Source organism: Megascapheus bottae, chromosome 3 (assembly GCF_031878675.1).
Source record: "Megascapheus bottae isolate mThoBot1 chromosome 3, mThoBot2.hap1, whole genome shotgun sequence".
NCBI lineage: Eukaryota > Metazoa > Chordata > Mammalia > Rodentia > Geomyidae > Megascapheus > Megascapheus bottae.
Window position 1 is genome coordinate 2474442 of NC_143511.1, and position 12603 is coordinate 2487044.

Below are 12603 nucleotides of genomic sequence, written 5' to 3' on the forward strand. Positions count from 1 at the left end.
TCATGCATCTATGACATACAAACTCTTAGCTTAATTTTAATTTTGTTCTTTAATTTATGTGCCAGTGATTTGCATATAGAGATCCCATTCTTGAATACTTATTTGTTAAACTTGACATTTGAAATACGATGTTAAAAAGTCAATGTTAATAAAATCTTAAAAAAAAAAGTGATACCAGAAAGGACTGTGCAGAAAGGATTGAGAAACACTAGCATAGGTAGCTGTAAAAGTAATAGGCTGTCTGATTTTCTTGATTAAGTTCAAAATATATATGTTCCAAAACCCACTTTCCACCAAAATCACAGTTAAAAATTAGAAGGTTTATTAAAGAAAGATAAGATTAGGAGCACAGCATTCAAAAACTCTCTCAGTGGTACATTAGGAAAGGATGGCACTCAGGAGGCGAAGGCAAAGGAGGATTATGATTTCAAAGACAACCTGGGATACAAAGTGAATTCCAGTCTAGCCTGGCTTTATAAAGAGACCTTGTCTCAATTCTGGTGTTATGTTATACAAAAAGGCGAATAGTCAGCAGTGATATAAATGTTTGAGCCAGGCATGGTAGCCCATACCTGCAGTCCCAGCATTTAGGAGATTTAAGCTTGAGGTTAGTCTCTGGCCTATGTAGTGAGAACCAAAGAAAAGAAAAAAGAAATAAGAGAAGAGGGAAGAGGAAGGGGGGAAACAAAGAAAAACTAATAGATGTTTGAGACGATAATTAAATATCCTGAGTTGATATCCTTTCTTTCTTTGCTAATGTTATTACACTTTTACTTCATTAGTTTCTCATAACTTGTTTTAAAAATGAAGCATTAGTTTTCATTTGTTAGGCATGTGATTTTTTTTTTTTTGTCTGTCGGTCATGGGGCTTGAACCATAAGGCCTGTGTACTACCCCTGAGATCTTCAGCTCAAGGCTAGCATTCTGCCATTTGAGCCACAGTACCACTTCTGGTTTTCTGGTAGTTAATTGGAGATAAGAGTCTCACAGACTTTCTTGTCCAGGCTGGCTTTGAACCGCTATCCTCAGATCTCAGCCTCCTGAGTAATTAGGATTACAGGCGTGAACCACCAGCACCTGGCTGCATGTAAATATTTTAAAGCTTGGGAAATAAAGGGTCAACATGGAGGTCTCTTGCTTCCCAAATGAGGGGGAAAACTCTAGATAAATGAATTGTTCCAAAAGACCATAATGTTATATGATCAGTAATAATCTTATATGCCATATTTATTTGACAGTGCTTTACTGGTATGAAAAATTAGAGAAAAATAATTTTATCTGGCATCAAGTATACTCCCAACAACCTAAAAGGGAAGAAAATAGTCTATATTGCCTTTAAAATATTGCTTTAAGATTACCCAAGGTGCCAGTGGCTCATGGTTGTAATCTTTGCTATTCAGGAGGCTGAGATCTGAGGATAGCGGTTCAAAGCCAGCCCAGGCAAGGAAGTCCATAAGATCTGAAGATCGAGGTTTTAAGCCAGCTCGGGCAGAAAAGTCCGTGAGATTCATCTCCAACTAAGCATAAAAAGCTGGAAGTGGAGCTTTGGCTCAAGTTGTAGCTCAGGGACAGCTCCTAGGCCCAGAATTCAAGCCCCAGTACTGCCCGCCCCCCAAAAAAGTCAAGGTAACCAATTATGATAGCTGTAATCCTAGTCCTTGAGGCTGGAGGATTGAAAAGGCAACGTCACTTTATGCTATATCATGAGAATCTGTCTCAAAAAAAAAAAAGTCAAGGTAGTTAAATATTTTTCTTATGTCAAATTTTATGTTTTCTTAAGTACTTGTCCTAGTTAGTATAGATAAGAACATGTAGTCATTTGTTATATCTGCAATTAATGACTTAAAATTTCTAAGAAAAACTGCTTCAGGAGCTGGGAGTTTGGCCTAGTGGTAGAGTGCTTGCCTAGCATGCATGAAGACCTGGGTTCAAATTCCTTGGTACCACATACATAGAAAAAGCCAGAAGTGGTGCTGTGGCTCAAGTGGTAGAACTTCAGGTTTGAGAAACCCCAAGGGCAATGCTCAGGCTCTGAGCTCAAGCCCCAGGACTGGCCAAAATAAATAAATAAATAAATAACAACTGCTTCAGTAAGACTGGTATATAGATCAGGACAAGGCACTTGCCTAACAAGTACTGAGTTTGATTTTTAATACCAGGAAAGAAACAGAACAAAAACAAAACTTCCTGATGGAATTGATCTGAATTTACTGATGAAAAATTAGATCCATGAAGGATTAAAAAGTACATTCACTAAGGGACTAAGAAATCATTGTGTTTACTGCATTCTATGTAGACTTTGCTTGACTGATTATTATAGTATTTGAGTGACTGAAAAGAAATTACTCTTGCTTTTCCTTTTTTTTACAGTGAAAGATAAGGCAGAAATACTTATGCAAGTTGACGAATCACAAAGTATCAAGAATGAGCTAACTATACAGGTAAGCTATACAGAAAACATGGCTAGTTTTCTTAAGCTGTCCTTTAGTCTTAAATTATTAAATTTGACTGAAATATGTAACTTATCAACACTACAGGAAAGTGATACAATGATAAAAATTATACTTTATTACTGTTATAAAGTAAGTAAAGATTATTTTTGTTGTTTTAAGGGAGGTATGTAATCCCTGAATATTTTAGTGGGCTATGAATACAGAGATAGAAAGGGCAGCTAGAATTTACATTGTTCCTAGGCTTGATTTATTCTTTCACATTTTTATTTTGTCTTATGACAATGAGTTTGTCCTATCTAACTTTAATATATATAGTTGTGTATAATACCTCATGAAAGATCTAGTCAAAATTTAATTTGTCATCGTGTTTAGAATCAATGTATTTGTCAAAAAGATTAAACATTTATTTCATTCTTAAATGTTTGGTTATAGGTGACTTCACTTCATGCTGCATTAGAACAAGAAAGATCTAAAGTAAAAGTATTACAAGCAGAATTAGCCAAATACCAGGTATGTTGTTGTAATTTTCAAAAGTTTCATCACAAACCAGTATATTTAGAGTAGAAAAATATACTTTTATTTTAGCTAAAATTCATTTGCCTTATTAGTCATATAATTTGTATTTTAAAAATGTTCAAGTATTGGTTGTAAAGTAATTCAGGAAAATTCTTAGAACGACATACATGTAACGTGTGCCTTTTTATCATAGGAGAAGATATACAATAACATTTATGCCATTACAAGTTTTGATTGCTGACTACAGTACATCTCCTAGCTATCCCTATTGCAAATACTTCCTTTTTTATTAAAGAATTTAACAGCATTGATTTTTACATCATATTTCAAATGACATGTTTAACAAACAAGTGTTCAAGAAGGGAATCTCTATATACAATCACTGGCACTTAGTTTTTAGAACATAATCAAAATTAGGCTAAGGGTTTGTATATCATAGATACATATTAATTTATAAAATAAAACATGTCTATAGAGTCATAGGTTTTTATGTCTATATAGTTATGTTTATATTTCCAATGTCATGTCCATAGCATTGGGTATACAAATATTAAGTCCTCTCTCTTGCACTGTTTGGGTCTAATAGCCACATACCATGAGCCTTTTGTTCCTTAGGTCTTGACTTGTCTCACTCATCATGATTCGCTCTAGATTCATCTACTTCCCTGCGAATGCCATTATTTTATCTTGTCTGTTGGCTATGTAGAATTGCATTGTGTGTGTGTGTATATATGTGTGTATATATATATATATATCACATTTCTGTATCCATTCATCTATAGTAGGGCATCTGGATTGCTTCCATCGCCTGGCTGTTGTGAATAGTGCAGAAATAAACATAGCTGAGCAGGTGTCCTTATCATATTTTGGGTTATGATGTTCAGGGTAGATGGCTAGAAGTGGTATGGCGGGATCATAGAGAAGGTCAATTTTCAGTTCTTTAAGAAACCTCCACACTGCTTTCCAGAGTGGCTGAACTAGTCTACAATCCCACCAGCAGTGTAGTAGGGTTCCTTTTTCTCCAAATCCCAGCAACTGTTATTTTGTCTGAGTTCAAAATCTTGGCCATTCTTAAATACCTCTTTTTTGCAATTAATAGATAATGTATTGAGTGATACTTTGAAATTGTGCTAAGGTGCTAAACTGTGCTAAAACCTGATTGATGATATTTGTATTGGTTATTATTTTGGTGATTGCAAGACAGACATTTTCGTGTGATTTTCTAATTCTGTCCTTCGTTCTTCATTTACAAGATGGCAATCAGCATTTTTCTGAATGAAGCAAGAATAAAGTGCTCTGTTTTAATATGTATATAGGTATATTGCACATATTTGTATGCACACATGTATATGCCTTAATCATACAACAATTAATGAGAATCATAGAGAAGCTTGATAGGGACTCACTGATCTCATAAGGAACATAAAAGTTGTTTAATTAAGGCTAGAAATGTGGCCTAGTGGTAAAGTGCTTGCCTAGCATGCATGAAGCCCTGGAATCAATTCCTCAGTACCACATACACAGAAAAAGCCAGAAGTGGCACTGTGGCTCACATGGCAGAACACTAGCCTCGAGAAAGCTTAAGAATAGTGCCCAAGCCCTGAATTCAAAAAACATTGTTTAATTAAACTACCTTTGAAATTGAATTTGGTCCCTTTGGGAGACCTTGAAAGGGACTCTTGTGCATTTGTTATTAGAGTTTTTTTAAAGGCTCACTGAAGCCAAGTACTCATGGCTCATGTTTGTAATCATAACTACTGATAATGCTGAGTTCTGAGGATCTCGGTTCAAAGTCAGCCTGCAGCCAAATCTAGGAGAAACTTATCTCCAATATCTAGCAAAAAGCTGGAAGTAGAAGTGGCTTATCTGATAGAGCACCATCTCAGAGAGGGGAAAAACAAAAAAAGCAAAAATGTGAGGCTCTAGTTTCAAGCTTCACTACTTGCACACAGAAAAGGCTCACTGAGAAGCATAAATTTTATATTGAGCTATAATAACCATAGTAATTTTATGGTTAATAAGAACCATATTAATTTTGTGGTTAAAGAATTTTTTCCTCTGTTTTTATTTCCTTGCTAAAAGGAAATAATCATTTCAAACAGACCTGTCTTTTCACATCTCATATTCCACAAAATTTGTTCGTACTGTTTATCTCTGAATAGATCTTTGCAGAACTTCTACCATAGTTAAAAGACAAGGGGAAAACTATAGTACAGAAAAGGGTAAAAGAAATGAAGAGCCGGGAGTTTGGCCTAGTGGTTAAAGTGCTTGCCTAGCATGCATGAAGACCCGGGTTCGATTCCTCGGTACCACATACATAGAAAAAGGCCAGAAGTGGTGCTGAGGCTCAGGTGGTAGAGCTCTAGCCTTGAGAAAGTCCAAGGACAGTGCTCAGGCCCTGAGCTCAAGCCCAGGACTGGCAAAAAAAAAAAAAAAAAAAGAAATGAAGAGATGCTGCTATCAGCTATAACCCTAATTTATGACAACCACCTTAAAAAATATATTTCCACAGATAAGCAGTTCCCAAAGTTAGCTGATCATCATGATCATCTGGAAAGGGTTTCAATTAAGTGGGTATAAGATAAAAACTTAGACAACAGAATGTTTTTATCTTGTTATTTTTATGTTACCTTTTTTAGGTTATCTGCTTATCTTAAATAGTTCTGGCTAAGTTTGAGTTTCATTGTCAGTGTTTATAAAAATTGAAAATACTGGGCTGGGAATTTGGCCTAGTGGTAGAGTGCTTGCCTACTATGCACAAAGACCTGGGTTCAATTCCTCAGTACCACATACATAGAAAAAGCCAGAAGTGGTGCTGTGGCTCAAGTAGTAGAGCTCTAGAACTGGCAAAAAAAAAAATGAGAACTACCATAGAACTAATACTTATAGACCAGTAATGACCATTATTATGATTAAAATGAGGGTCAGAGTATGTTGTTATAGAAGATTAAATGTTTCTTCTTAGTACCATTGTCCTTTCCTATTGCCATATTTCAACTCTTAAGTTGAAAATGAAACGAAGTGTTAGGTTAAAGTAATGTACAGAATTTGGCATGGTAATTCATGCCTGAAATGGTATGACAGGCAGAGGCAAAGATGGATGAATTAGGGTGTGAAGAAAGCCTGGGATGAAAAGTTATAGACCCTGTCCCAAAAAACAGGTACACATTTGTAATCCCAGCTATTTGGGGAACAATAGTAGGAAAATCATGACTCTAGGTCAGCCCCAGAGAAAAAGTTTGAAAATGTATCTGAAAATAACTGGGTTTTAAATTACTATTGTCTTTTAAGCTGCCCACTCTTTCCTCCCACCCAAGTCATAAATGGGGTTTCCTGTGTAACAGATTAAATACAGATTTACAAAGGGTGAACATAGGCAGCATTGTACTCACTAAACGCTATATTGAAAATGAACTATACAATCTCTAGGAAGGGGTGAGATGGAAAAATAGAATAAGGGAAGAAGTGACATCCAAAAAAACATTATTCCAGGGATGGAGGGGCGGGGGTTTATATCTTTATTCAAAGTTCTCTACCTCTTTGATTCTCAATGTTCTTAATGTGAAAATGTCCCCCAAATGCCATTTTTCTAAATAATTTTCTGTTTTTTTTTAACAGGGTGGCAGAAAAGGGAAAAGAAACTCTGAATGTGACCAGTGTAGGTGATTGCATTAGCCTTTGACACCAAAACAAAAGTTAAAACTTTCAAGATTTTGCAAATATGTATATATTGTTGTGCAACTGCTAACCTATGCAGTTTTTGTTGAAGGAACTAAAAGCAAGTAGCTCACTAACAGTCTAATTTTGTGTTATTTTGGCTTAAAAGTGAAAAGAAGAAATACAGAATTCCAGCAGAACTCAGTGATTATTGTTTACTATCCATACATACTTCTTACCACTTTAGTTTTTCATCAGTCAATAAAATTCATTTACTCTTCCACTGGCTGATTTTTTTATTTTGTAAATTATGAAAGTATTATTTTTGCTTATATTTCAACAAGTTGAAATCTTTCAGTTCAAGCATTTATTCAGAGCTTTCTGTGTACTAAGTCACATAAGGTAAGTGAAATATGGTTGACATCTTTAGGCTGCTTATGCCTAAGGGAATTAGGAGGTGAATGTGTGTAAAAAAGGAGAAACAGTGATGGTATGTGTGAAAGTATGATATTATATAATAAATAATTTTGGTACAGAAATTGAATAAACTTGGTGAGATCATTTTTAGAAAGATGTTTTTCTGCTGATATGGGTGATAATGGTAGTGGTAGTATGGTGGTGTAGGTCAATATAAATTTATTGAGAAGCATTTCAGGCAGAAGGAATGAAATTGAGATGGAAAGATTTGTTTTTAAGTGCAATGTGGCCTTTGGTTAGTAACATGACATGGTTAGTTACAGGAGCTTAGATGTTTGAGGAGGAATGAATGAGAGATTTTTCATTGCTGTAATATATTCTGAGAATAATTTCTTATTTATAGGACTTTGGGGCATTTTAGTACGTTTTAGTACAATTCTAATTCATTAAAATAAAGGTTGTCTTTGTGTATGATAGCAAAGATAAACATGTAAGTAATAATCTCAAACCTCCAGTGCTAGCATTGTATGAAAGAGTCTACTTGTTGACAGTCTCTGTAGTAGATACTTACAGTAGAAAGTCCATTAAATTGTCATTATTGCTTATATATTTTTCTGTCTTCTCAAGGTTATATAAACTTTGCAACTTGTTGCAATTTATTATTTCCCCTATTTCCAGTACTAGGCACAGATTACATATTCTAAAGAAATGTTTCACCATAATGAACACATTCAAGGAAAAAGAAAATGCAATATGAAGAAATACAGATAAGCAAAGACTGTGTTGAAGGACTGAAAAGCCCTTGGCCTTTAGTTGGTGATGATGGTGGTACTCTAGGATTGAACTCCAGGCCCCCATACATGATAGGCAAATGTTCTACCACTAAATTATCCCCTGCCCCGGTTGTATTTTGACTGGAGCATGTTTATAGAAGACAGTAATGAGGCTGCCAGAAAGATAGTTGGGGGATAGCTTTTATTCATTTTTAATTTCAGAAAATAAATGTGTGCATAATTTGATAGGGAATGAAAAATCATTAAAATTTTACAATCAGAGTTATCCTTTAAGATTTAGTTTGGGCTGGGAGCATGACCTAGTAGTAGACTACTTGCCTAGCATGCATGAAGCCCTAGGTTCAATTCCTTGGTACCACAGAAAAGGCTGCAAGTGGTGCTGTGACTCAAGCAGTAGAGTGCTAGCCTTGAGAAAGCTCAAGAACAGTACCCAGGCCCTGAGTTCAAGTCCAAGTACTGACAAAAAAAGTAAAACTATGTTTAAAAAGATTTAGTTTAAATCAAAAGTCATAAAGAAATAACCCACTAGGGGATGATTAGAGGTAAAGTGCCAGCCAATTAGTGAAATTTTCAGATCCAAGTTTATAGAAAGGACAATACTCGTCATTCTGCTGTCTTATGTTGCTATAAAGAATATATGAGGCTAGGTAAGAAAAAGGAGTTTATTACACACTCTGGAGATTGAAAAGTATGGCACCAATATCTTCCCTGACTGTATCACATGCAAAACAGAAACGAGAGCTTCAGTGGAGATACCAGGTTCATCATAACCCACTCTCTCTGGACCAGAAAAGTATTAATCGCTCTTAAAAGACCAAATCATCTCCCAGGAGGTCCTAGATCTGAAGGCATCATCACCCTTCAACATCACCACATTGGAGATCTAACTCCAAGTTTATGAACACTCAAACTATATCCAAACCATAGCACTGACATTTACACTTATTTAACAACAAAGTGTTTGCCAATATTTGGGGTCAGAATAACTAGTTTATTCTAAGCATAAGATCCTTTTGTGCTTCTATGGCAAAAAATGCAGGCTATGATAAAGGACCATCTAGAATGAGGGAGCCTTCTCCCTCAAAGCTAAGCTAGTTCTCTGCCACTTTGAGCCACAACTCCACTTCTGGTTTTGTGGTGGTTATTTGGAAATGAGTCTCACAGAGCGTTTGGCCTGTGTAGCTTCAACTTGCAACCCTAGATCTCAGGCATGATCCACTGGTGCCCACCCCTGTGGATGATTGTTTAAAGTGCTGGAAGCTACTGGACTAAAAACAAAAATTATAGTACACAGGCTCTTAAATATTCTTAACTGATCCTTTGTCTTAGTTGGGTGTGAATTCTTTGACATTTCTTTTATCAAGAAATAGAGGGGGAAGGGGCCAGGAGTTTGGTGTAGTGGGAGAGTGCTTGCCTAGCATACACAAAGACCCGGTTCCATTCTTTGGTACCACATACATAGAAAAAAGCCAGAAGTGGTGCTGTGGCTCAAGTGGTAGAGCCTCTAGCCTTGAGGAAGCCCAAGGACAGTGCTCAGGCCCTGAGCCCGAGCCCAAGATTGGCAAAAAAAAAAGGGGGGGGGGAGCCAAGCCCCGTAGCTCAGGCCTATAATCCTAACTACTCAGGAGGCTGAGATCTGAGGATCGTGGCTCAAAGCCAGCCAGGGTACTAAAGACCATGAAAATCTTACCTTCAGTTAACCACTAGGAAAGGGGAAGTGGGGCTCTGGCTCCAGGGAAGAGCTCAGGGACACCACTCAGGCCCAGAGTTCAAGCCCCATTATGTGCCCCCCCCCAAATGGAGGTGGGAAAGAAAAAGGGAGGAGTGAAGGAAAGAAAAGTGTTACTTTTGGATGGGGGGGGATGTGGATGGCTCTAGCCATTTTGATCAATAAAATAGGGCAAAAATCCAAAGAACATAGGCTCAATGGATTCCCTCGTTTGTCATAATCAGTAGAAACCTTGGGCTCTCCTAGCAAAGATTTACAAAAGAACAAAACCTAGCTACATAAGGCCAGATAGGATGACACTAAATGAAAGGACCTCCAGGATATAGAAACAAAAGCCACATAATGAGTGATGGTTGTCCTTAATATACTATGTTATCTCTCATCTCTTTTGCTGTCCCTTGGTTATCTCATATTGTTACAGTATTTCACCTTGTTATCTGATATATTGTACATATGTGTATTTGGTTATTTGAAGTCGGATAGGGAAAGGGGAAAAACAAGATGGGGGTGGGGGTTGGGGGAGGGAAATGGGGACCAAGACATGAGAAAGGGTATCAATGTTTGTGAAGTAATGCACCTTCTATCTGGTGAATATAATGTAACCCTTCTATTACAATTACAATAAAAATAGATTAAAAATAGGGCAAAAATGACGGGATTTCTAAAGCAGGATCATTGGCAGCTTTCTCTTTCATCTTGGAATATTCTCTGAGGGAAGCTATCTGTCAGTGCTGATGTACTTGAGCCCTCCATCCTGTACGAAATACATGATAAAAGACTACCTGTACCTCAGCATAGCTGATGGCCAGCAGCAACTACAGGCCTTGTAAATAAATCATTGGGTCTCAAGGCTTCCCATAATCCCCAACCTCAATTGCATTCTCACTGCAGCTACATGTGAGATCCTAGAAAAGAACTACCCAGGAAGCTACAACAAAAGTCACGAACTGGGCATCTTATAAACAACAGAGGTATACTTAACAGCTCTAAAGAGTGAGAAGTCCAAGACTGAGGTACGAGCAGCTGACTGTTGAGATTTCTGGCTCATGAGTAGCACTTTCAAGTCATACCATCATATAAGAGAGTCATGAACACAGGTTCTCACTAATGAACCAGCTAGCCTCAAACTTACTGTGTAGCCCAGACTGGTCTCAAAGTCTCAATCATCCATACTCAGCCTCCCAAGTCCGAGATAATTAGCGTGTATCACTGGGACCTAATAACATTCATGAGGGTTCTCACCATGACCTAATACCCTTCCAACCAGCTCCACTTCCTTGATGATTAGCCTTCATCATATTGATTGGGGTGGTGGCATTTTAAGCTTCTTAATTTTGGAGTGTTTTGTTAAACTGTAAAGCAAAGCAAAATTTCTTAGTTGGAAAGGGGGGAAAAGGTAATGCTAAAATACTATGGAAAACCACGGCTAGGTGTGGTGACTCACATCAATAATCCCAGCAGGGATCGCCATTTGAGGTCAGCTAGAGTAAAAAGCAACACCCTAACTCAATAAGTGGACAAGTGGACATGGTTGTATCTCAACTATTCAGGAGACCAGGTTTGTATCATCTGAGGATGGTCTTGCACAAAAAATGAGACCCTACCTGAAACACCAAGGCAAAAAGAGCTGGAAGTGTGACTCCAGCTACAGAGCACCTGCTAGCCAGGGCCAGGCCTTAAATTTCAGTAAATGAAAGCACCCTCTCCCTCCTCTCCCCCACCCCGCAAAAAACCCAAAACAACACAAAACCTGAAAAGCCTGCAATACTGGTATCTGGCACCAGGTGGAGACAGAGGGCAGAAAAGCCCCAAGGTACCTTGAACTCAGAATTTAATGGAAACTGAAAGGGGGTTCTTGCTAAGAAATGACGATCCAAGGAACATTTTTGTCTGCAGTGGCTTGGAAAGTGAATTTAGTGAAGGTAGATCTGATAGGGAAGGTTTTTCAGATGGAACATAGAAATTATTTTTTGGGAGGGGGGGGCGGGTAAGTCTTGAGGCTTGAACTCCGGGCATGGGCACTGTCCCTGAGCTCTTCAGCTCAAGGCTACTGCCCTACCCTTGAGCCACAGCCCCACTTCCCGTTTTGTAGTGATTAATTGGAGATGAGTCTCACAGCATTGTAATGCCCGAGTTGGCTTTGAACCGCAATCCTCAGATCTCAGCCTCCTGAGTTAGGATTACAGGCATGAGCCACTGTGCCCGGTGGAACACAGAAATTTTAAGTTGGTTTCTCTTAACTGCCTAAAGTAACATATATATATATATATATATAACTATATTACTTTATATGTATAATATATATATATATATATATACATGGGATGAAATAGATGAACAAAACTTCAGTTTTTGTCCAGACGTTAAGGAAATATAAAGGAGTCAGGAATCATTGGGTTCAGAATTGAAACTGACAACTCAGACATTTCCCAGAGTTGAAAGGGAAAGTGAAGATAAAGATCTCAAATGTGTGGCTATGTTAAAATATCTGAAACCTCAAAGCTATAATTATGTATTTCAGTTAAGTCGGGACTAATAAGGATTTAGGGGGATTTCTTTGTTTTGAATTTGCAGGCTGAGAACTGAACTGTAGGCCCTACTTACTAGACAAGCACTTGCAACTGGTCAGATGGTGGCTAGTGGTAGCATGCTCACCTAGCATACACAAAGCCCTAGGTTCAAGAAACTGCATACACACACACTCACACACACATACACACACACACACAAACCAGAAGTGGCACGGTAGTTCAAGTGGCAGAGTGCTAGCTTTGAGCAGAAAGTGTCCAAGGACAGTGCCCAGGTCCTGAGTTCAAGCCTCAGGACTGGCAAAAAAAGAAAAAAAAAAAAAGGAATTGTAATCCTAGCTACGCAGAAGGCTGAAATGTAAGGATCACAGTTCAAAGCCAACCTAGGCAGCAAACTCCCTGAGACTCATCTCCAATTAACCAACAAAAACTAGAAGTGGTGCTGTGTCTCAAAGTGGTAGAGTGCTAGCCTGAGCAAAAGAATTCTGAAACAGCACCCAGGCCCAGAG

General features: G+C 37.8%; 1 protein-coding gene across 1 annotated transcript in view; it reads left to right on the plus strand.

Moving 5' to 3' along the window:
- Positions 1–6909, plus strand: part of Gkap1 (G kinase anchoring protein 1) — a 50762-nt gene extending 43853 nt beyond the window's left edge. The window contains exons 11-13 of the mRNA XM_090329475.1: positions 2371–2441; positions 2886–2963; positions 6588–6909. Coding sequence (XP_090185601.1) covers positions 2371–2441; positions 2886–2963; positions 6588–6635 — 197 coding nt within the window. The 3' untranslated portion in view covers positions 6636–6909. The remainder of the gene's footprint in view (positions 1–2370; positions 2442–2885; positions 2964–6587) is intronic.
- The last annotated feature ends 5694 nt before the right edge of the window (positions 6910–12603 follow it).